The sequence below is a fragment of the Pleurodeles waltl genome, chromosome 7, assembly GCF_031143425.1.
Source record: "Pleurodeles waltl isolate 20211129_DDA chromosome 7, aPleWal1.hap1.20221129, whole genome shotgun sequence".
Classification (NCBI taxonomy): Eukaryota; Metazoa; Chordata; class Amphibia; order Caudata; family Salamandridae; genus Pleurodeles; species Pleurodeles waltl.
Window position 1 is genome coordinate 406,231,064 of NC_090446.1, and position 26,676 is coordinate 406,257,739.

At 41.5% G+C, this 26,676-nt stretch overlaps 1 protein-coding gene across 3 annotated transcripts in view; it reads right to left on the bottom strand.

Moving 5' to 3' along the window:
* Window positions 1–26,676, bottom strand: part of NDRG3 (NDRG family member 3) — an 836,729-nt gene that overhangs the window by 401,390 nt on the left and 408,663 nt on the right. For all 3 annotated transcript variants that reach the window (XM_069243888.1, XM_069243886.1, XM_069243887.1), the window contains one exon: window positions 25,922–25,987. In XM_069243888.1, the coding sequence (XP_069099989.1) occupies window positions 25,922–25,987 (66 nt within the window). The remainder of the gene's footprint in view (window positions 1–25,921; window positions 25,988–26,676) is intronic.

A 26,676-nucleotide genomic window follows, 5' to 3' on the forward strand; every position in this document is an offset into this window, starting at 1 on the left:
CAAAATTGTGACTGTCACTGGTGGTATTGATGTATTGCCCTACTTTCCAAATAAAGGAAAAATAGGCTGTGCAGTACTATTCCCTAAGACACATGAATATCAAAATAATGGTCTGGCCCCACATTTCCGCAAAGATATGATGGAAAAAGCAAAAAGCACAGTAGTAGGAGATGAGGGAAAATGGGTGTCCTTCAACCTAGACAGAAAACCTAGGTTTTCACCCAGTGAGGATGAAGATGATGTTAGATACTGAGGCTGGCTAGCAGGTGCATTTAGTTACAACCACCTTCTGGGAAAAAAGTTTTCCCAATATAGAGATCCTTTAAGAGTCATCTTCTGGAACACAGCTGTATTTTCAGAGTACCATGGCTCGATTTCCTCAGAAGCAGAAGATAAATCCTCAGTCCTAAATCAGACTACTCACAACTAAGTTGAATCTCCATTTTGAGCACCCTGGAGGGGAAAAGGGGAATGGGATTTAGGGAGACTGCCTCAGAGATGGTATTTCTTCTAATACTCAGTCTGCCATTCAATTCTTATCTTAGATGGATAACAGCACCTGCAAAATTACAATTACAAGGGGCACACTATTGTAACTAAAACATTCATTTACATTTGCTAATAATTAGGTTCGCTTAACAATCATTTCTCACTCTCTTACCCTGAGCTCCCTGAGGATTTTGCCTCTTTCTCTATTTCTGTTGAATAACAGAAGTTTTTAGTATATAGTTGTCTTAGAAGTTGTTCTCCATTTTTTTTAAAGTGAAGATTAATTTACTTCTCAACCTTTGTGCTGCTATATATATATATATATATATATATATATATATATATATATATATATATATATATATATATATCTCTTGAGTTCGTAAATATTGTTCTAATTCTTGATTCACTCTCTGTTTGCCCATCTGTTTCTGGATAATAACTGGTAGAGAAACGTGACTCAATTCCTAATTGCTTAGTAAAAGCCTTCCAAAAGTGGGAAACTAATTGGGATCCCCTGTCAGAAACAAGAATTTTTGGAATCCCATGAGCTCTTGCTATATGTTGTGTAAACAAATTGGCAAACTTGTGGGCTCGATTAATTTCTTTTAAAGGAATGAAATGTGCCACCTTGGTGAAAGTGTCCAGAAAAACTAAGGTAGCATTAAAACCTTGACTACTAGGGAGAGCTACAATGAGTTCCATAGTAACTGTATGCCAAGGGGGGGGTGCTATGGCTAACTGTCTTAAAAGACCTTGTGGAGCTGTTCTGTTGGATTTTCCTTTTTGACACCTTTCAAAAGTGGACACATATTGTCTTATCTGAGTTTTCATTTGGGGCCACCAAAAATTTCACTGTATCAAATCTGGATCTTCTGAACCCCTTTATGTCCAGCTCGTTGATCATCATGGCAGGCCTGAAGAACTTTTTCTTATAATTCTAAAGTTGGTATAATGCATCTTTATAATATGGTAATCCATCTTTAATCGCTCTTTCTGGAGCTTCCTTGGACCACGTCAACATGTGGTGTTAAGGTTCCTTGAATTTCTTTGGTCCAATCTGCATAATGAATGTTTAATATAAACTTCTCTTTTGGAACGATCAGAGCTTTTTCTGGAGGTTCTTTGAATACATCGACATCAATTTGTGACAGAGCATCTGCCTTGCCATTAGCTTTTCCAGGTCAAAAGGTGATGACAAAATCGAAGTCTGCTAAGTAAAGGGAGCAACACAATAGTCTTTCTGTTAATGTAAGAGCTGATTTCAAAAACTAAATTTAGATGGTCTGTGTAAACAGTTACTTTATGTCTAGCTCCCAAAATGTAATGTCTCCATTCACGAAAGGTTTCCTTGACTACCAAAAGCTCCTTATCAGCAATTGAATAGCTTACCTCTGGCGGAGTTGACTTTTGAGAAAAGAAAAAGGCAAATGGATGCTGAGATAGAATACCTCCTATAGCGACATCTGAAGCATCTAAGCTTCACATAATAAGGCTCATCTGGACTAGGGTGTAGCAATATTGAGGCCGTGGTGAAGGAGTGTTGTAAAACATTTAAAGCAGCATCGGCTTCTTTTGTCCACTCAAACCCCACTCCTTTTTTTAAACAGACATGTGATGGGAGTGACTTTGAGAAGTGGGCAGGAATCTTCGATGGAAGTTGGCAAATACCAAGAAGCTTTGGATTTCTTTAACGTTAAAAGGAGAAGGCCAATCTCGAGCTGTCTTTATTTTAGCTGAATCCATATGGACTTCCTTTTGGTGGCAAAACCAATCCTACATGGTATGCACACTTTTCTAATTTCACATACAGATTGTGCTCTTACAGTCTCATGAGGATGGATCGAACATGTGAAACATGTTCTTGAAGATTGTCAGAAAAATATAAAAAAAATAAAGATATCATCTATATATACACACCACGGCAATTCTGTCAAAAAATTCTCATAATATATATATTAAAAAATGCTGAAAAGCTGCAGGAGCGTTACATAAACCATATGGCATCACTTGATATTCAAATAACCCAAAACAAATTCAGAAGGCTGTTTTCCATTCATCTCCAAATGCCACTCGTATCAAATGATATGCACCTCACAGATCTAAATTTGATGTAAACTAGCATTTTTCACTTCTTGATAGTCACTTGATTGAGGGCTCGATAATCAATGCAAGTTCTGGATCCCCCATCCTTCTTTGGTATGAAAAACAGCGGGGAGGAGACTGGAGATTGAGAGGGGGGAATAAAACCATTGGCTAAGTACTGCTCTAAATACTCTTTTAAAAGTTGGTTCTCTGCTTCTGTTAATACATATATTCAACTACATGGTAATATTGCCCCCGGCTCCAATTAAATTTTGCAATCATATGGTCGAGGTGGTGGCAATTTGTCTGCCTATTTCTTGTCAAAGATGGTAATCAAATATTCATATTCTTTCGGAATTTGTTATTTCAAGAGCACAAATCATTGGAGAATGTGATGATAAACAGGCCGCTTGTGACTTCGTGAACGTCTCTACTTGATTATGAAAACAATTCTCTTTACAATAGGAAGAGTTCATTTCTATTGTTCTTTTACGCCAAGTTGTGGTGCATCTATTAAATAAAAAAATATCCGTTCTTGATGCCCACCAAAACCTTCTAATTGAATTGTCTCAGTCTCATGAGTAATTGGGCCTGAAGAGAGACTGGTGCCATATACTGCTCTTACTACTTCCAAAGCAGTTTTCTTGACAAATCGAATTCCCTTCTTACGAGCATATCTGATGTCACAAAAATTACCTGTAGCTCCAGCATCAAACATAACTGATATTCCTTGAATTTCCTTCTCATGAGTCTTGACTGACACAGTTTGTACCAAATGTGGCGCTGCCGTCTGTAAAGTATTTGCCATTTGCCGTTCTGAGGGAGTTGTCTTGGTTTCTGCTTTCATCTGGGGAACTCCCCTAACAGATGAAGCTGGCCGTTTCCTGACTGCCCTGTCTTTTGATTTCTTAGGACTTTAACGAAATGCCCAGATGCACCACAATATAAACACAGTTGATTCATTCTTCGCTTTTTCTTTTCTTCTTCAGATAGCGGTCATTGTATTGTACTAATTTACATTGGCTCTTCCGCTGCTACTCCTTCTCCAACTCTAATATGATCATTCTTTGCGCGATCGAATCAGTGGGAGGGGGCGATAATCTCACCTCCTTTCAGCTCTCCGTTCAGTTAACCGATGGTCAATTTATAATAAAAGATCAATTCTGAAATTTCAGTGGGTCAATTTGGAACTTGTGCCAACACATCCTTCAATTCATCTTTTAACCCACGATAGAATATTGCAGCTCTTTTTGACTCTGGCCAATTAGTTTCTACTATGAGTTTATTGAAATGAGCTAGATAAGCTATTAAATCTTTATTTCCCTGCTTTATTTTCAAAAGCTCATTACCTGTGGCCTGAGCTGCTGTTGATCAAATATTCTTTAAAACTTTTCTTTTAAATTTTGAAATTTATATAAAATGATAATTTCTGGAAACAATTTGCATGGACCATGCAGCTGCATCACCTGTCACATAAGACAATATAAATGCCACCTTGGATTGGTCTTCGGAAAAAATAATGGGTCTACATAGAAAATGTAATGAGCATGGAGTTAAAAAAATGTGTGCTTTATTTGGAACTCCACCAAAACACTAAGGTTGTGCCAAGGGAATTATGGGAGAAAAAGCATGAATTAAATGAGTAGATATAACTGTGGATTGTGAAGTACTAGGGCTTTCTGAGAACGCTGAGTCACTAGACTTGGAAGTATTTGCTAGCTCATTTATTCTTTGTTTTATCTGTACTGTCTCTTCCATGGTATTGTTTAATTGTTTCTGCAACCCTTCCAAAATGTTGGCTAATGCCTTGACCTCAAATCCTTTGGCCATTCTGCTCAGGAGGTAATCTAACTTCTCGGTAATAGGGAGGGCACTTCAATCTGTCAGAGTACCTTGGTTTGATTTCCTCAGGAGCAGAAAATAAATCCTCAGTCCCACTCAGACTACTTACAACAAAATTGAATTTCCAATTTGAGCACCTTGCAGGGGGGAAACAGGAATGGGATTTAGAGAGACTGCCTCAGAAATGGTGTTTCTTCTAATAATCAGTCTGCAATTCACTTCGTGTCTTAACTGGATAAAAGCACCTGCAAAATTACAATTACTAGGGACACACTATTGAAACTACATCATTCATTTACATTTGCTAATAACTAGGTTCGCTTAATTATTTCACGCTCTCTTACCCTGAGCTCCCTGAGGATTTTGCCTCTCTTTCTTTATTTCTGTTGAATGTTGAATAATAGACGTTTTTAGTATATAGTTGGCTTAGAAGTTGTTCTCCATTTTTTGTAATTCAAGATTAGTTAACTTCTCAACCTTCGTGCTGATATATATATATATATATATATATATATATATACACACACACACACACACATATATATATCTATATCTATATCTATATATATTTTTTTTTTAGTTCATTTGACTGCACAGTCTTAAATAAATTTGAATAGTTGCAATATATGGAAAATGTCACTTACCCAGTGTACATCTGTTTGTGGCATTAGTCGCTGCAGATTCACATGCTGTGCACAGTCCGCCATCTGGTGTTGGGCTCGGAGTGTTACAAGTTGTTTTTCTTCGAAGAAGTCATTTCGAGTCACGAGACCGAGGGACTCCTCCCATTTCGACTCCATTGCGCATGGGCGTCGACTCCATCTTAGATTGTTTTCCCCGCAGAGGGTGAGGTAGGAGTTGTGTATGCTAGTAAGAGTGCCAGTGCAATGGAGTGAATACGTATGTACATAATGAAGCTTAAAGTAATATATTTACAAATGTACAAATGTTCACGATCTACTTCCAAACAGCTACAGGCTGCCGGGGAGGCGGGTGGGCGCATGTGAATCTGCAGCGACTAATGCCACGAACAGATGTACACTGGGTAAGTGACATTTTCCGTTCGATGGCATGTGTAGCTGCAGATACACATGCTGTGCATAGACTAGTAAGCAGTTATCTCCCCAAAAAGCGGTGGTTCAGCCTGTAGGAGTTGAAGTAGTTTGAAATAATGTTCTTAGTACAGCTTGACCTACTGTGGCCTGTTGTGCAGTTAACACATCCACACAGTAGTGCTTGGTAAATGTATGAGGCGTAGACCATGTTGCTGCCTTACATATTTCGTTCATTGGAATATTTCCTAGAAAGGCCATGGTAGCACCTTTCTTTCTGGTTGAGTGTGCCTTTGGTGTAATAGGCAGCTCTCTCTTTGCTTTAATATAGCAGGTTTGAATGCATTTAACTATCCATCTAGCAATGCCTTGTTTAGAAATTCGATATCCTGTATGAGGTTTTTGAAAAGCAATAAATAGTTGTTTTGTTTTCCGAATTAGTTTTGTTCTGTCAATGTAGTACATTAGCGCTCTTTTGATGTCTAATGTATGTAGTGCTCTTTCAGCTACAGAATCTGGCTGTGGGAAGAACACTGGTAATTCTACCGTTTGATTCAAGTGGAATGGTGAAATTACCTTTGGTAAAAATTTTGGATTTGTTTGTAGGACTATTTTATTTTTGTGTATTTGAATAAATGGTTCTTGTATGGTATAAGCTTGAATTTCACTCACTCTTCTTAGAGATGTGATGGCAATTAAAAACGCAACTTTCCAGGTTAAGTATTGCATTTCACAAGAATGCATGGGTTCAAATGGTGGACCCATGAGTCGTGTTAAGACAATGTTGAGGTTCCATGAAGGAACAGGTGGTGTTCTTGGTGGTATAATTCTCTTTAGGCCTTCCATAAACGCTTTTATAACTAGTATTCTAAATAATGAAGTTGAATGAGTAATTTGCAGGTAAGCTGATATTGCGGTAAGATGTATCTTTATGGAAGAGAAAGCTAGATTTGACTTTTGTAAATGTAGTAAATATCCTACTATATCTTTTGGAGATGTGTGTAATAGCTGGATTTGATTACTATGGCAGTAATAAACAAATCTTTTCCACTTATTTGCATAGCAGTGTCTAGTGGTAGGTTTCCTAGCTTGTCTTATGACCTCCATACATTCTTGTGTGAGGTCTAAGTGTCCGAATTCTAGGATTTCAGGAGCCAAATTGCTAGATTCAGAGATGCTGGATTTGGATGTCTGATCTGTTGTTTGTGTTGTGTTAACAGATCTGGTCTGTTGGGTAGTTTGACATGAGGTACTACTGAAAGGTCTAGTAGTGTTGTGTACCAAGGTTGCCTCGCCCATGTTGGTGCTATTAGTATGAGTTTGAGTTTGTTTTGACTCAACCTGTTTACTAGATATGGAAGGAGCGGGAGAGGGGGAAAAGCGTACGCAAATATCCCTGACCAGTTCATCCATAGAGCATTGCCTTGGGATTGATCCTGTGGGTACCTGGATGCGAAGTTTTGGCATTTTGAGTTTTCCTTTGTTGCAAATAGATCTATTTGCGGTGTTCCCCAAATTTGGAAGTAAGTGTTCAGTATTTGGGGGTGAATCTCCCATTCGTGGATCTGTTGGTGATCCCGAGAGAGATTGTCTGCTAACTGATTCTGAATTCCTGGAATAAATTGTGCTATTAGGCGAATGTGGTTGTGAATCGCCCAATGCCATATTTTCTGTGTCAGGAGACACAACTGTGTGGAGTGTGTCCCTCCCTGTTTGTTTAGGTAATACATTGTGGTCATGTTGTCTGTTTTGACAAGAATGTATTTGTGGGTTATTGTGGGTTGAAATGCTTTCAGCGCTAGAAATACCGTTAACAGTTCTAAGTGATTTATGTGAAACTGTCTTTGCTGTATGTCCCACTGTCCTTGGATGCTGTGTTGATTGAGGTGTGCTCCCCACCCTGTCATGGAAGCATCTGTCGTTATCACGTATTGTGGCACTGGGTCTTGGAAAGGCCACCCATGGTTTTAATTTATACTGTTCCACCATAGAAGCGAAATGTATGTTTGGCGGTCTATCAACACCAGATCTTGAAGCTGACCCTGTGCTTGTGACCATTGTGATGCTAGGCACTGTTGTAAGGGCCGCATGTGCAACCTTGCATTTGGGACAATGGCTATGCATGAAGACATCATGCCTAGCAGTTTCATTACCATTTTGACTTGTATCCTTTGTTTTGGATACATGGCCTGTATTACATTGTGAAATGTTTGAACCCTTTGTGGACTTGGAGTGGCAATCCCTTTTGCTGTGTTGATTGTCGCTCCTAAGTATTGCTGTGTTTGACACGGCATAAGGTGTGACTTTGTGTAGTTGATCGAGAAACCTAGTTTGTGGAGGATTTGTATGACATATTTTGTGTGCTGTGAACACTGTCTTAGCGTGTTGGCTTTGATTAACCAGTCGTCTAAGTACAGGAACACATGTATTTGCTGCCTTCTGATATGTGCAGCTACTACTGCCAGGCATTTTGTAAAAACTCTTGGCGCAGTTGTTATTCCGAATGGCAACACTTTGAATTGGTAATGTATTCCTTGGAATACGAACCTTAGGTATTTTCTGTGTGAAGGATGTATTGGTATATGGAAATACGCATCCTTTAGGTCTAGTGTTGTCATGTAGTCTTGTTGTTTGAGCAGTGGGATTACGTCTTGTAATGTAACCATGTGAAAGTGGTCTGATTTGATGTAGGTATTTAGTGTTCTGAGATCTAGTATTGGTCTCAGACTGCCGTCCTTTTGGGGTATTAGAAAGTACAGTGAGTAAACTCCTGTGTTTATTTGTTGTTTTGGTACTAATTCTATTGCTTCTTTTTGTAGCAATGCTTGAACTTCTAGTCCTAGGAGGTCTACATGTTGTTTTGACATACTGTGTGTTTTCGGTGGGATGTTTGGAGGGAATTTGAGAAATTCTATGCAATAACCATGCTAGATAATTGCTAAGACCCAATTGTCTGTTGTTATTTCCTCCCAATGTTTGTAAAATTGGCTTAGTCTCCCCCCCACAGGTGTTGTGATGGGGCTGTGTGACTTGTAAGTCACTGTTTATTTTGAGGAGTTTTGGGGCTTTGGAACTTTCCCCTATTCTTCTGGAATTGGCCCCCTCTATATTGCCCCCGAAAACCTCCCCGCTGATATTGGCTCTGGTAAGTGGGCCTTGCTTGTGATGTTGTGGTTTCTGTTGGTTGACCTCAAAACCCTCCCCTAAAAGGTGTTTAGCGAAAAGTGCCTCTGCTCTGCGGGGAGTAGAGCGCGCCCACGGCTTTGGCTGTATCAGTGTCTTTCTTGAGTTTCTCAATAGCAGTGTCGACTTCCGGCCCAAACAACTGCTGTTCATTAAAGGGCATATTTAGCACGGCTTGTTGAATTTCCGGCTTGAACCGCGAAGTAGGCAGCCATGCGTGCCTTCTTATTGTAATTGCAGTGTTCACTGTCCTTGCAGCCGTATCTGCTGCATCCATTGAAGACCGTATCTGATTATTTGAGATACTTTGTCCTTCTTCCACCACCTGTTGCGCCCTTTTCTGGAACTCTTTGGGTAAGTGTTCTATGAAATGCTGCATCTCATCCCAATGAGCTCTATCATATCTTGCCAAAAGTGCTTGTAAATTGGCAATGCGCCATTGGTTTGCTGCTTGTGCTGCCACCCTTTTGCCCGCAGCATCAAATTTACGACTCTCCTTGTCTGGAAGTGGTGCGTCCCCTGAGGTATGAGAGTTCGCTCTCTTACGAGCTGCCCCGACAACTACTGAGTCCGGTGTCAATTGCGTTGTAATATAAACGGGATCTGTTGGCGGTGGCTTGTATTTTTTCTCCACCCTTGGAGTTATGGCTCTGCCTTTAACAGGATCTTGAAAGATTTGTTTGGAATGTTTTAGCATTCCTGGGAGCATAGGTAGGCTTTGGTACTGGCTAAGGGTGGGTGATAGGGTGTTAAACAAAAAGTCACCCTCAATTGGTTCGGAATGCAAGGTGACGTTGTGAAAAGCAGCCGCCCTTGCGACCACCTGTGTGTAAGATGTACTGTCCTCAGGTGGTGACGGCCTTGCAGGGTACGAGTCTGGGCTGTTGTCTGATACTGGGGCGTCGTAACGGTCCCATGCATCGGGATCATCCTGACGCATTGTAGTATGAGCTGGGGAGTGCATCAGTGGTGGAGTTGTTACTGGTGATGCATGTATTGATGGTGGTGGAGACGGTGGTGGAGTTGTTTTCTTTGCCACTTTTGCCTGTGGCTGCTTGTCCTTTTGTTGAAAGGCAAGTTTTCTTTTAATTTTAATTGGGGGAAGAGTGGTTATCTTCCCTGTGTCCTCATGAATGTGGAGCCTTCTTTGTGTATAATCTGGCTCTACAGCTTCAAGTTCCACTCCAAATCTATGCTTTTGCATTTGGGAGGTTAATCCTTGTTCCTCTGTGTAGGAACCTGTTTTCAGCTCCGAGGCTGGATGTTTCGGAACCAAAACTTTTTCGGATGTCTTTTTAGGCTCCGAAGAAACCTTTTTTATTTTCAGCGTGGTGTCTCTGTGCCGAACGTCTTCGGTGCCGCTGTCTCGGTGCCGAATTTTTTCGGAGCCGCTGTCTCGGGTCCGAGGTTGCTGTGTGGCGGTATCTCGACCTGAGTCGGATGACTTCGCCACAAGCGTGCCCTTTTTCGGTGCCGATGGTCGGTCACCTATTTTTTGGGTTAAGCCATGGCCTGTTGGCAGTGGCGTCCCCTGGGCTTTTGTTGACTTCTCGTGAGTCTTATGTTTCGACGTCTTACTCACGGTTTTTGGCGTTTCTTCGGCCTCGAGCTCTTCCGACTCCAACTCGTGGATGGAGAAAGCTTCTTCTTCCTCCTCGAAACGCTCTTGTCCTGTCGGCGTCGACGCCATTTGCAGTCTTCTGGCTCTTCGGTCTCTTAATGTCTTTCTCGACGGAAACGCTCAACAGGCTTCACAAGTATCTTCCTTGTGCTCGGGAGACAAGCACAAGTTACAGACCAGATGCTGATCCGTATACGGATACTTGTTATGGCATTTTGGGCAGAAGCGGAATGGGGTCCGTTCCATCAGCCTTGTAGTCACGTGTGGCCGGGCCGACCAAGCCCCGACGGGGGATCGAAAAAAAACCCGTAGGGCCACCGGAGCTCTTCTGAATTCGGTGTTGATTTGTTCTAACTAACCCGATACCGAACGCAAACAATACAGACGTTTTTTTCCGAGATTCTAACTAACTTTCCAACCCGAAACACGGAGCGAAAAGGAACACGTCCGAACCCAATGGCGGAAAAAAAACAATCTAAGATGGAGTCGACGCCCATGCGCAATGGAGTCGAAATGGGAGGAGTCCCTCGGTCTCGTGACTCGAAAAGACTTCTTCGAAGAAAAACAACTTGTAACACTCTGAGCCCAACACCAGATGGCGGACTGTGCACAGCATGTGTATCTGCCATCGAACACACACACACATATATATATATATATATATATATATATATATTTTGAGTTCGTTTGACTGCATGGTCCAAAATAATTCTGAATATATATATATATATATATATATATATATATATATATATATATATATATATATATATACATACACTAAGTCAAGTGTGATGGGATAATGCGTGTAGATTGTATTTCCTGTTGTCTGTTTTATGTTTATCTTTTCTATAAAGAATAATCTATAGACTTCTTTAACTCGTTGTGTTTATATTCTCCAATAAAACTTTCAATTCTGATTGATAATATTTTTTATATTCTTTGGATGTTCACAAGAAATACTTCCAGCCAGAAACTCATTCATAAGCTGGAAATAACTTCTGTCACTGTCTCTGCTTTTAGGCAATTCAATATTATCTGTGGTTAACTAGAGTACTCCATGAAATGCATGCTCTCTCAACACATCTGGATTCCTTTCAGGTCACAGATGAAGTGCACAGCTCTCTAGCGGTGCGTGCGTATCATAGCAATGAAACAGAGTTCAACACTAGAACGACAAATTAACGCTTGAACTTCTCGTTTGCCATCTTTTATTCCTTTCTTCCGCATTTTCCTTGCAACACAAGTAGCATGACTTGACAAACCTTTCTCCAGGAAGGACATCACTTTTTCCACTGTGGATACTTATTTACCAGCACTCCTACAGCTTTTGCTGTACGTTTCGCTAATACAAGGCAAGTTTGAGGGTTCTTGACATGTATGTTCTCGTGATTTTAATGAAATTGATTCATTAAACAACTTAAAAGTTTATATTATGGATCTATTAAAAATGCCTAACTTCGGACTTCAAGTTTCATAATGACTAGGTCCTCAGCTGCCCTGCCAGACCCTCTAAGAGGAGGCATGCAAGTAGGGGAGTAACACTCGCATTGAACACGATTCATTCATGCTCTTAGATATTTTATTCACTCATCCAATTTAGAACAGTACATAGAGATTACCAGAAGTAAAAGTCAGAAGCCAGAGTAATTTGGTGAATGCATATGTTCCTTGAGAGGTATTATTTTCTACTCTGATTAAATAGTTGTTTGCATTTATATCTCAGGTTGTCGAGACAGAGGGTTGCCAAGTTGCAGCCTTAGTGAGAGACGAATACAAAAGTGTCTAATCATGCAGTAAGAGTTTTCTCAGATAGGCAAGAGGGCTTAAACATCTCTAGCAATTCTTTGATCCAATTCACAGGACGATTAAAGGGGATTTATTCTTTTAGACTTTGATGAACTATGGATGTTCGATTGCGAACCAGGGAAATTGGCAATAACTTCGATAACACATACTCACAAGCTTTAATAAGGGGCAGTTTATAGATTATTTGACTGTCATATTCCAATTTCGGTTTACTCTATTATATGAATGTAATGAATAGTTCTTTCAGTGACCATAAAGTTCGTTCTTTTTGTACTGATTTTCCATTAGAAGGATTAAAAGCATGTAATTTAAAAGGAGATCTAGTGAATTTTAACAAGGTTGGTAGAAGAGCTCAGTGGAAGTCAAATAAAACTGTTTTGCTGAAATCAGTGTTAAGAGTTACCTTGGCTAGGCAAGCATTGTACGATGATACTCTCCTAAAATATGATTTACACAAAGCTCTTTTGTATAAATGTAGTATGCCATGGAAGATCATTCACTTGAGAAAATGTATTCACAATAAAATTGTTCTTTTAGAATTAAAGAAAGGGGGAGAACTAATTAGCCTCTTGAAAAGGAAAAGATTGAAAGATATTTAAAAAACCTGAATATGACGGTTAGCAGATTGATTTAATTGCCAATATTTGAAAAGATGCTAAGCACTCCTGGAGGATTATTGTGGATTGCTGTGGCAATAGAGTTAAAGCTATGCCATTTCCAATTAATGAGGATTCGGTTAAATATATTACTGAGCTTTATGCTTCGAATTCCACTGTGGTATTCTTTCTGGTCACCCGAGTAGTTCACAATAGTTTCTAGTTCCTCATATGCCGGGCCACCTCCCCCTGCCCCTACCCCCCCACCCCAAACAACAAATCAATCAATAGTTCTCTATTGGACAGAGGATCATCTGGCGCAATGGGTGATATCAGTAAATGAGGGAAGCCTTTTGTGATTTATTTTTATTTTTTTCACTCCTGTGTTCTAACACTGCTACCAGTACAGTGTAATTCCAAAATTAATTTTAGACTGGGAGTATCATTGTTCCTCCCCCTTGCCCAATATTTATAGGCAGATAGACTGTCAGTAAGTTATTTGCTTAAAGTATTCTAGACTATCTTGAGTGTTGGGTGGCCGAGGAAAATAGAAAACCAATAAATCAAGAATGCTTTAAGGAAAACTGCTGTACACTAGATAATATTGCTTTGCTGAAATGGATAACTGGAAAAATATGTTACCAGCCATGGACAACCTGTGTATGATGCTTTCAAAGACTTCTCCAAGTATTTGGCCATGTTGACGGGCAAACACTCTGGAGGAAACTATTCAGGATAGGAATCCCTGTGAAACCTTTGTATTTAATTGTTATCTTACACTTTTCGGCTTGGTGTCACGCTCTTTTGGGTGAGGACCAGGGTCTATCTTCTAAAAAATGTCTCCCTCTGTCCTCTCTAATTTCTACCTAGACTTACACAGGGCTGTCTTTAGGCCCCTTTATTGTTTTCTCTACATGTTAATGGTTTACCCAAGTCCTTTGATGGACTTAAGAGGGATCTGCAGAGAAAAGGGGGCAGAGCGCTGTTTTGTTTATTATATGCAGATGATATTGCTTGCTGTAACCCAGAGGGCCTGCATAATCATCTGTTGTGCCTGCAACGGTTTGCAAATAACCATTTAAAAAAAATAGTATTTCAAAAAGTAAGGTCCTCATTTTCAAAGGCAATAGACTCTGCAAGCAAATGAATTTTAAATTGAGCTTGGGCAATAATGATTTAGAAGTAGTGGCATCTCATCCTTATCTGGGGGAAAATAGTTTTAGGCAACTTAAATGAGATGGAACACAGTGAACATATTTCTAGCACGGCAATGACTAATGAACTAAGGGTGCTTTAAAACACCTTAGGCACGTTTTTCCAAACAGATTTTATTCAAAACTTTTCAACAACAATACTTGTCTCTGCAAGCAAGGCTATGATCATCGCGTGAGAGTACTGAATTAAGCAATATTCCTAAAATATATATATATATATATATATATATATATATATATATTATATAAATTCAATATCGGTCATAACAAACCCAGCATTTTCAACAGCCCTCAACTACCCGCCCCGTGGAGTGGAAGGGTGGTGTTGTCTACAGGTTATCCAAACAGTTTTAATGTTGTGTGGTGGTGCCGGTGAACACTTGGCCATAGGCATTTTGTTATTGGCCTATTGCCTAAAAGCCCCCCAGACTATTTTACGCTTCAAGAATAACTGGTGTTACTAAATGGTGTTTTATGAATAAGAATGAAGGTCAAATATTGAGAAAACAATGCAGCCTGAAAACATTTGCTGCGGCTCAGGCTATTAGATTACAGTTTAGTCTAATCAGTATTGAGCTGGCCCTAGCTGCAGTGTGTTACAACGAGGTCATGGCCTGCCCAACAGCACTGAGAATTCATTAGGGAAGTTAATATAATTAGAATTTTTTTAAATGAGGAAAGAAAATTGTGCATTTTTTAGGAATTTTTATTTTTTCATTGAAAAAGTCTGAGTTACATCAGGATGCTTTTGCTGGTTTATCTATGTTAAAGATAAAATATCTGATAATACTGCTTTCAGGCAATCATAGTCTGAGAATGTATTTTGTTTTGTTTGCAAAAATCAAAGAAGAAAAAGTTTGTCCCAAATATAGTGTCATGCACTTCGAAAAGTCCCAAGATGTACTTAACCAGGAATCTTTACCATGGTATTAGTCATTTTTTTCTTGTTATTTAGAATGCATATATTATCTCTTCAGTGTTTAATGGGCAGATGGCGGAATCTTCGGGTTAAGGAAAGAATCTGTGATTTATGTAATAATGATATACAAGATCATAATCATGTAATTATTTTTGTCCTGCACTGCCTTTTTCCTTAGGACTTTGTTTTTTAAAATATAATGTACGTGCCATTTATAAAGCACGTCAATTGCTAAAAGGCTTTTTAAACCTACACTGAAGTTTATTTGACTTTTTAAATGAAGAAGTTCCGGGTTGCAGAAGCAGGTGGGACATCACACAGTTCTCATACACATACATAACAGGTATATTACAGGTTGCTAAAACACTACAATAAACTTAGTTCACATATTTTGTAAGGGTTCACTCTTTCATTAATTTCATGCATTAAAACAAGCAGTAGCAATACAAATTATTTTGACTTTTGTGAAATGGAAATTTTAAAACTGAGGTTCACATCACAAAAAGGTACAACATTGGAAGCAGCTGTACAACCTCACCACAATGGGAATGGTACCATATTTGCTGCTTGTACTAGAAATAAGACAGCCTTTGCTGGTGGCAAACTAGGCATCCACCTAGTACTCACCACACAAAACGTACTTAGGTTGGGAAAAGGAGACAACAGGGGTTTGCACTCTTAGCTTACTTGCAGGTTATCCCCTAAGAACTGGATCGGTCACCTCTCCAACTTGTAGCATGTTCATCATGGGTGACCTATCCAGACCACCACTGATAATGCGACATCACCATGATTAGGTTGCTAAAGATTTTGCATCTATTTTGCTAATCTTCACAGACAATTATTGCTACTGCATGTGTTTCCCTTAAAATAGGGACAATTCAAGTGATTGCCACGGCTCAAAAATACAGGAACGTATATGCAGCAACCTACATGTGAGTTTGCCTTCTATGTTTGTGAGTCTTAAAGAAAGATACAACACTCGCTGAGTACACATTGCTACTTGACACAGAAGTCATTAAGTGGGTTTTTCAGAAGAATTGAGTAATGTCCACAAGCACAGTCCAAATGTATATTGTGTGTCGAATTAATAATCAAAAATTAGTCAGTCATTTGTTAAAACCAGACATTTCTGAGACATTGACTATTGATATGCATTTTTTCTCACATCACAGAAAAAAGTGTGACCTCAGGGGGAGCCCATTCTCTTCATGGACCAGACATCGGAAAAAGAAAAACAATGTAAGGGAAAGAGAAATTAATGATCCAGCATGAAGACCTGTATGAATGTTTGTTGTGCTGTGACCTTGCACCATATCACTTGGATCACTAGCCCTTGAGTGTGGTTTTGCCTTGTCCAGAAAATGATGGTGCTTTTACATTGTTCCTCAAGAAATACATTTATGAGAACTGTTTTATGTTTCTGCAGTTCCAAGCAAAACCTGTCTTGTGTTTAACTGTTCTACAATTCATTCTCTTCATTTGTTGAAATGTTTGAACCTCACACCTTCTCTTCTCAACTCTAAATGTGCCTTTCTCTGCCTCACATAACGTCCTCTCACACTTTCACACCAAACCGTCCATCCTCTGATGCCTTCTCTCTATCCTGCTCACTTCCTTCAAGCTCACCACATACATTACTTTTCTTAGTAGTCACCTCACTATTTTATTTCACACACTTTTCTCGCATCACCCTGGCACATATCCTCCCGTTTCACCTCTTTCACCCTTCTCTCAAGGACCCTCCTTTCTGATGGGAACACTCTTCTTACTATCCCATTTTCATTCACACACTCATCTGCTCACCTTGCAATGAAATGCCCCTCTCAGAAACAAATGCACACATTCTATGCCCTCTTAAAAATTCCTCCTTTCCCTGCAAACCCCAATTACTTGCCCTTCTCACATATTTAACTTTGCCTACTCTTAGTCTTCTCTTGCTCATATCATTCTCTTTCTCAATTCCTGTTTCTCACAAGTACTTTCACTTTTTAGCTCGCTCTCTTAAACAGACGTACACACTAAAAGCCTAATGTAGTTTTTGGTCCCTATCACCAGTTTGAACATTCAATGATAATTGTTTTCTTTGTTCCATAGTTTTGAAATAACCTACAGGTCTTTCTTATAAGGTCTGAAAAGAAAATCCTATGCAGGATTGTAGACTTAAATCAATGCAGTAATGATTTAAAGATGAATCATGGATGTTTATTTGGGAAACTTGCGCTAAAGGAATGGTTGAGGCCATTTACAGAGTCCTGGAGTTTGTGTGCATTCCTTGGTTTTCCACTTATTGAGATGTAGCTGTTACCTTGCAGATATTGTTATTTGGAGCAGGTCAGCCACAGCCTATTTAATTTTTTGCTGTAGGCAGCCACACAGGGGCCAATCTTTTCAAAATGGTTTTAAATGACTGGTGTCATCGTATGCTGTGCCACCCCAGACACAGTGCTGCGTATGTTCAAAATATAGAGGGCCACCAGTGCTTAGAAGAGGGCATAAATGACTTCATAGGAAGTGATGTTACACAACAATGACTACACATTCAGTGGTAATCAGTTAAATGATGAAAATATTTTTGTTTAAAATGTAAAGTTAATACAATTAACACCAAAACGTCACTAGCTTAGACTTATGACCCAGAGAGGTGTATACATTTGGTGATGTAAATAGAACAAAGTCAACAGGTCTAGTTTTACTGTGCCAACACAGCAAACCGCATTTATCACTGCCTGTGCTTGCATAAATTATTCCCCCCCAACACCCCCAATGATCCTACATAAATCGTCACATGAAGAATGAAACACTTTAATTCTATGTCAGGACAGGAGGCGAGGATTATGCTCTTGCTTTTCTTCACCTTATTCACAGCAGTCAAACAGAGAAAAAATAAAAAAAATAAAACCTTCCTTTCCCATAACCCCCAGGGAAGGATTAACATGAATAACCAATCAGGGGATAATGTCCACAAGCATAATCTGTTCATGCACTTCTTTCTTTGCTGATCAGCTGCTGAGCAAGTTAAGTGTTCTCCCCGATTCTCTTTGGGGTATTGTTAAGGGTTCAATTTCACAGCTTTTGTTGATATTTGTGTTTTAAACTGCTCTTCCCAGTTACCACAGGATCACACCTCATTCATCATTATGTGGCTCAATAAGAGTATTCTGGGGCAGCGGGAGTGTGGTACGCAATGTGGACCAGCAGGGTACATTCCAAAGACGCATATAGTCGCTCCTCTCTCTCTGCAATGAGCACGCACTGATTCCCCTGGCACCCCAGGGACTGCCCAGGATGCAGCCCCTTCTCTTTGTTATTGAGGCATTAGCACCGTTCTCTGAAGTTGAGACTTTGATCAATAGCTAGGTTCCCTAGCACCTTAATTACCCTCATGCAATCCAATGAGAATATTTACGAGGAGGAGGAGCCTACCTCCTTCCTATCTTTGGATGATGAATTCTATGAGGCCATGGATACCACCATCCAACATTCACTGTCTTTGGTGCTAGCGCTACACTCCCGAAAATAAACGAAATAGATAAGATCATCAATGCACTGGCACAAGTGCACTAATAGCTCCACTGGGCCCCTGGAGAACACCCATTCAAACATGCGGCACTTAACAGACCTCATTAACAGAGGGAGATAGTGATGCTTTTGCAGGTCTTAAACAGGCTTTCCTGCACTCTAATCCGCAGTTTGCAGATGCTGATCTACTCTCCATACCACTGCACACTCCAGACACCTGTGGGGAGGAGGATGACTCACAGCAGGGAGACTTCAGAGGCAAGACTCTTGGCTCAGAGCAGTCTGTTCGGTGATCCTTTCATCAAGGAATTGGGCAGATTCATCTCCACCCTTAATTCGCTAGACAAAGTGCAAAACTCAGTTAAGAAAATCTTAGCAAATAATGTTTTTGGCCGAGCTGTACATGGTAGGGGGGCGCTCGTACAACTATTTTGCATCCAACATTGCCCAACAATGCCAGGGATCCTGAACAGGGCAATGGAAAGGTCCAACAAAGTATAGCAATTTCCATCTATCCAGACACTACCAGCGGGGTTGTGGTGCCAGAGGTGGTAATCGCGACCAAAGGATGTTCCCAGTGTGAAAACTCTCCTGCTTTCCCAACTTAAAAGTGGGAGGGTGATTGGCTGCGTTTCTGGACAATTGGAGGAAGCTGCTGTCTGGTGTTTAGGTCCTGCAAACAGTACAAGGGTTCTAAATAGAGTTCATGGGGACTTCAAATGTCCCAAGCTCATCATCTACCCCCCAACCTCTGCCCCAAGAAAGTTCTGCTCTCATAGATCAAGAAATAGAGTTGCTGGGCAAAGGAGCGATTGTTCCTACAACATTACACACCCATGGTTTTCTGAGCAACGTATTTTTGGTAGACAAGCAGGATGGAGATCATCTCAAGTGATAAACCTCAGAGACTTCAACAAGTGTCTTGTATACCACCACCTCAAGATGGAGGGAATCCATCTGCTGCAAGATCTACTGCGGCCACGAGACTAGTTGACCAGACAGGATCTCAATCAAGGACACCTATCTGACAGAATCCAATTTTTTCTCAACACCGGAGATTTCTGTAGTTCACGTGACAAAGTCAGGTGTTCAAGTTTCACACTCCATCGCTCGGCCTGTCAGAAGCTTGGTGCTCTACCAAAGTGTTCAAGCCTGTGGGGAAGCATCTTCACAGTCAAGGAATAGGTCTCATTGTCTACCTGGACAATATCCTCCTGTTGTCCTCAGATGCTCAAGAATCAAATCCAGATGGCTGTAGATCTGCTGGAATTCATGGGATTCGTAATCAACAAAAAGAAGCCCTTACTGGTTTCAACGCAGTGCACAATGTTCCTGGGATTCCTCATAGACTCCACCCATCTACTCTAAGCTGTTGGCCAAAAAGATGGAGAAGATCTGACACAAGATGAAAAAGACCCTGTCATGGCAAACTATGTCCCTATGGCAATTGGCTAATCTAGTGGGCCCGTTTACTTTGCCCATTCAGACAATCTTTCTGAGATCTCTGCATTACAAGGCTCTGCAGCCGCTGAAGGCATTTCATCTACGAGGGGGACTGAAGTACTCTGAATTGGTACTGTTGTCGGAGGAAGCCAGGAGGAAATGCAATGGTGGCTTGCCCACATGGAGGCGTGAAATGGGGGAGCAATCTTCAGTTCCAGTCCAGACATTGTGATAGAGTCTGATGCCAGCACAACAGGCTGGGAGGGGGGCAGATGTGAGGATTTTTTCACAGGCCGAAAGTGGTCTTCCGAAGAATGAAGCATGCATATAAACGGTCTATAGTTGCTGGCAAGGTCATTTACAGTCTGCTGCTGGACAAAAGAGCAAGTTGGGTGGTGTTGAAGACTGACAACGTCTTGGCAGTTCGTCACATAAATAGTCTGGGGGTTCAGGATCCAGGATGCTGGCAGAGCTAGCGAAAGATTTCTGGAGGTACTGTCTGGACTCTCACATCTCGGTAACTGCATAGTATCTCCCGGGGATGTCCAACAAAGAGGAGGATTGGCACTCCCAGTACCTGAGAGATCTCAGCGTATGGAAGTTACATCAGGGGATCTTCCGATCGATGGAGGAATATTGGGGACTATTCACAGTCGATCTGTTAGCCTTTCGAATGAACAATCAGGTGATCAAATTCTCTATTCATCTTGCTCACGAGGCTGGCAGTGCAGGTCAGAAGGCAACATGCAGATTTGGTAGTGATCATACTATTCTGGAGGTCTTAAGAGTGATGATGGAACTTTCTTGGGATTTTCCAATTCTGCTTCCCCACAGACTGCATCTCCTCAAAGACGATCTAGGGAATCCTCACCACATGATCCTGGAAGGCTTGCTCCGCCTCGTGGCGGATTACTGGAGTAGATGGTTGGCCGTAGGACTTTTGGAGTAAGCTGAGCACCTTCTATTTGGAGCATGGGCGGACAGAACAACCAAGAGCTATCGCTCCGCTTGGGGAAGATGGCTACGTTGGTGTGTTCAGAGGGAGGAATCGGACGTCATCCACATTGTGAATTTTGTCAGCTCTGGTGTCAGAGGAGCTAGCTTACCATTCTATAAACACTTTTCTGTCAGTCATTTTGGAGGAACATACCTCAGTTGATGGCAATCTGGTAGATGAACACCCTTTAGTCCGGATGAGGGGCATCAGGTTATCAGCTCCTCCAACACCCAGGAATTCTACGCTTTGGGACGTCAACAAAGTTCTAAATCTTTTTCTTTCATGGCCACGGATAAGTATCTTTCGAAAAAACAGTTATCAGGAAAGTTGGCCATGTTTTATCTGTTATCATGTAAATAATTATCAGATGTGAGAGCCCTGGATATTACAGGTAAGGTATTCACTCCATGTGGTGACTTCAGATTTCAAGAAGAACTAAATGTGATGTCAAAGTTGTGTAGTATACATAATTTCATAAAGCTCCTGAATTGTGTGGTTGCACACATCAAGGCATATGAATCCATCACTGAGGACATTCGCCCAAGCAGGAGAACATCAACTCCTTATCTCCTTGCGTAATACATACAAGGCAGTGTCTTCCCTTATCATAGCTAGAAGGGTGAAATATGTCAGGCAAGAGGCGGGCATAGACATCTGTTTTCGGAGCTCATTCGGCAAGAAGTTCCATGGCTTCCAAGGCTTTCTCTTTGGGGGCTAGACTGGAAGATATTTTGAATGCAGCAGATTGGTTGTCTGAATTCACATTTAAGACGTTTTGTTTCAAACTTTTTTTTTAAGCCAATTTTATTACATTTCAGCATTAGTACACATTCATAATATACGTATCAGGAACAATGTAACATACAAAATTGATATTCTCATCGTTCATCTTATGTATGCAGTTCAACACTATGGCTGGCAGGAGTCGTAGGTCCTTTTTAGTGAACATTTTAACGATAAAAAAACAGGTCATTCAGCTGCATTATCACAACTTTGGATACTCTGCATGATGTGGCTAGTTCTTCATTATCTACTGATGTGTCAATTTTACCCCTTCACATGTCAACATATGGGATGGTGGCACACAATGCATTGCTAGGTCTTTTCAATTTATAGCCTGCAAGCTTATAAGGGAGGAAGGAGGACCTAGGGGAAAAGGAGTGGATGAGGGGGTCGAAGGGAAAGCTTGGCCATACCAAACACCTGGAGAGTGAGTCCAGGGGGCATGACTGCAGACTTAGCTGTGTAGTTCTTCCTTCTAAGTTCGTAAGAAGAGGAGCAACATCTCCCAAACAGCTGTGATGGGGATCCTGAGCAATCTGTAAGCCTTCTTGTGCCTCAGAGCCACAGCCTCTGCCTTTCCCCACTTGAGTGTTGCTGTCCACCAATGGGCAATTCCTGGTAGTGTTTGGGCCTTTCAGTGCACAGCAATGAACCTGCAGGCCCTAAGCAAAGCTAAGCAAACAATTCACAGCTTTCACAGTTTTTGAATGCTTAAACAATCCTAACAGCGAGCATGATACACACATTAGTGTGGCCTGTCACAACAGTTATTGCATCTGAGACGTCCCCTCATAACATCACAGCCATAAGGCACTCCAGAACATATGTGCCATACCTGCTCCTGATTGTTGGCATTGAAGACATTCTGAAGGTGCCCCACACATATAGTGGATGTTTGCTGGCACAAATGTAAGCCCTTCCCCACAGAATATTATGCTGTATGTACCGAAACTTAGCGTTCCGTGATACAGGGGTGGCTCCTCCGCAATGGCGGAGGAGCGTGGACCTCCTGGCTAAGAGCGGGCAGATGAAAAATAAAACAATAGTTTTCCATTATTTTATTTGTCATTTGCTGGCTCAGGGAGCAGTGCAGGGAAGGGCAGGGCTGGGCAACAGGAGGGGGAGAAGGGAGGGGGATGAAGTACACTAAGCGCGGATGTGTGTTTGGCCAGCCGTCTCTGGCCAGCCAAACACATGTGCATTTAGGTTTCGCAAACCTGGCTGTGTTCAACAGCCAGACTGGTGAAACTGCAAAGACCCCAGTGAACTGTGATTGGCATTCCAAGCTGCTCAGGCCAATCCTGATGCTGCTTTCATGCTATGTTTATGCTAGGAAAGCAGCACCAGGATTGCTAGAGAGCCTGTGCTGGTGTCCCAGTGAAATCTGGGACATCAGGAGCAGCGGAGCAAGGCGACAGTAGGAACAGCAGAAAGTACGTTTTTTAAATTGCTTATTAAGTGTTTTCCTCTCAACCCTGTCGCCCCCTCCACCCCTTGACATTTTTAGCAGCTGCCTCTGCCATGATAGTTTCCTTGGATATATAAGCACCCTCTTCCACTCTTTCTTAGCAAGTTCTGGGCTTATTTATTTCTTCCTCCCAGCACCTGCGGGTCCTGGACAATGGGTCATGTGTGGTGTATGCCAGGGCTTGAACAAACCATGTGATTAGTAGGAGACCACTACCCATGATGTGGAGATTGTGTATCAGTGGTTGCTGGGCCGACTCCCTGTGTATGATGTGCCATCACCCACCTACTTCAGCTAACAAACAGCTGTAAGCCAGAAGGTGACCAACTGGGAGCTCCCGCTCCTCTTGCAGTCAATCAAAGGGTAGGAGGACGCCAACTTGAAAGAGCCCCCAGTCTGCCTACTCCTACGGCCTCCAATGTCAGTAGGCCTTCCCTTCCTATCATGTCACAGAACAAAGTAATGGAGTGTAATCAAGCTTCATGGTAGTATTGGGGGATGAGCGAATGAGGCGCAGGCTGCGATGAACTGTTGCAGGTTATCCACAGAAGGATACTGAACTCCCGTGGGAGTCACTCACCCGGAAGGAAGGCCCCTTGGGTCACACGGGTAATTGCAACTTGCCCAGTGCCACTCTGCATCTGCCCTTGTTCTAGATGAAGCTCCCTAGGGCAGTGTGTAATGTGCAGATCATGGATCCGGGTATGTGTACCAGAAGGTTGCAAAAGTAACAGAGTAAGCAAGGGAGCATCACCATTTTAGACAATGACATTCTAGCCTGCTCTGTTAACGGTAGAGTACTCCAGAACGTCATTTATCTGGCATCCCATGGTAAATATTTATGCCGAGATATCTGAATGTGCGGGGTTCCCACTGCAGAGGATGCAAATTTACCACTAGATGCTGCAAGGGCAATGAAGGTGTAGTGGGATAAGGGAGGATTTAGCTCAGTTCACTCCCAGAGACTACGCAGCAAGGAATTCCCAGCAGGGTGTCTCTAATTTCGGCTATTCCATCCTGAATGTCTCAAGTGTAAATTAAGGCATTGTCTGCATAAAGCGAGACAACGTGTGTCTAGCTATTCAGCAGAATACCCCATGCCTTCCCTGTTACTGAAGCCTCTATGTTAGCGTTTCCACTGCCAGGGCAAAAAGCAATGGAGACAAGAGACAACCTTGCTGCATTCCTCTACTCACTTGAAATGGAGGGGAAATACACTGGCCAATCTTCACTCTGGCAGTGGGTTCTGTATATAGTAAGCGGATGAGCCTTTAAAGCCTAACCAGAACGTCTAAAGAGGTTATGCTCAAGAACAGATTACCCCCAATCCACCGTATCTCCAGGTCCAGAACCATGCAAACAGCATAAGGCCACTGGGCAAGAGGAAACTCCTTAACAATGTAATCATCAGATGTTAAGCGTGGTAGATGTTCCTGGGACAAAACCATTTTGGTCTGGCAGAACCAGCTTTTGCATATGTTCAAGTAGTTGACCCACAATGATTTTACTCATTACCATAGTCCTACCCAAGCATAGACAATACAAAGATAGCTCCAAGGGGTCTCTCCTGGGGCTTGGAAGAGATACAAGTAGGGAGTCACGGAGTGACTGCAGGAGTCTGCTTTCGGTCAGCACGTTTGTTACAGCTCCATAAGTGTTCATATGCACTACAGAATTCCATGGGGAACCAATCTAGTCCCGGGGTCTTGTTAGTGATGGTGTATTTCAAATCTCTAATTAACTTGGCCACATTGGGCATCTTTAAGATTTGAACTAGCACAATCCTTGCCTCCGTTCCTGACTCTCAATATAAATGTTTCTAGCTTTAGTAATGGAAAGTTTAACTTCTATTAAGGACACGGAGGCACGGATTATCCCCACCCAAATAAGAGTTCACGCCGCACCAAAGATGTGATGATAGAAGATAATTTCTGGAAATTCTTTTGGATAAATTGAAGGTCACTTAAGAAATGTAACTCGATTTGGTTATGCTGGTTTGCTATTGTATTGTGATAAATGTTGCCTCCCGAATGGAAAAGTTATGGAATTAAATCGCAGCTTTGTTCATCCAGGGAGTGAAAGGTCCAAATAGGAGTGAATTTAAGAGGACCAGAGGCTTCAAAGTAGGGGCATAAACAGACTATGGACTAGATTTGTGGACTTTATTAAAGCTGGGAAATTTTATATTACAAGCCACTCAGCAGCAAATCACGTGACTGGTGAGTGTGCATTAATTGTACTGAAACGCAAATGAAACCCACTGAATGCAAAAGGATATTATGGCTTTCAATTAAAATCACAGGTTTTCTTGCATTTACTTTGCATTTGTGAGAGCTGGTATCTATTTAATTCGTTGTTATAATCCAAATGTACTAAATGCAAAATAACACTAATTTAAATAGAAATAAATATTACTCGTTCCTACACCAAAAAAACTATTGAGTAGTAAGCAAGAAGCAAAAGAAAACCTTTGGTAGGAGAGGTCAGTTGCTTAACATTATAAGACAACATCTTGCTTGTAACCGATTGCCAGTCCAGCATGACTCAAACTGTGGAGAGGCAGGAGAAGGTTGGCCATCAAAGAGAAAGGGTCCCCGGGCCTTTATCCAAACAGAGCCACCAATTCTTTATCTTGCCAGTGGGTAAGACATTCGGTTTAAAGCGCTGGAGAGAAAATCAGTCTAAAGACGTCATAATCAGTTTGGTAAAGAGAAAAGCAGAGTTGGCCAAGTAGCTTAGGCCTCAAACAATTTTGACTTAACATCGTTTAAAGTACTGTTGATCACAAACTATTTGAACTGAAGCACTGAGTGGAACAGATGCCATACCATGTTCCTCCTGTAGGAGAGACTACATAATTGAACTGTGAATAGAAATGCATTTCTGCGGTTAACTTACTGGAGTGTTTTAGTTTTGTCGTCTTCAATACCAAACACTGGCCTCTCAATTTCCAGATCTCTGCGACTGTGGGAGGAGACAAAAAATGTAAACTTGTTTAACCAAAAGGATTAAACTTAAAGTAAAGCACTGCGCTTAACGTACTACATGCATTCAGATAAAAAAATAAAAGCATTGGATTAAGATTCAGAAGTAAGATTTACATCTAGTGTTTTACTTGTATCAAGTCCTCTCCGACAAACTCCAACGTTTCCGTTATAAATAACTTTATTCACCAAAACGCTAGGTGGATGTAAGGAAATGCCTCCTTGGCATGGTTACCCCCTAACTTTTTGCCTTTGCTGATGCTAAGTTTTGATTGAAAGTGTGTTGGGACCCTGCTAACCAGGCCCCAGCACCAGTGTTCTTTCCCTAAACTGTACCTTTGATTCCACAATTGGCACAGAGCTGGCACTCAAATAAGTCCCTTGTAGCTGGTACCAAGGGCCCTGATGCCAGGGAAGGTCTCTAAAGGCTGCAGCATGTCTTATGCCACCCTGGGGACCCCTCACTCAGCACATGGACACTGCCTCACAGCTTGTGTGTGCTAGTGGGGAGAAATAGACTAAGTCAACATGGCACTCCCCTCAGAGTGCCATGCCAACCTCACACTGCCTGTGGCATAGTTAAGTCACCCCTCTAGCAGGCCTTACAGCCCTAAGGCAGGGTGCACTATACCACAGGTGAGGGCATATGCGCATGAGCACTATGCCCCT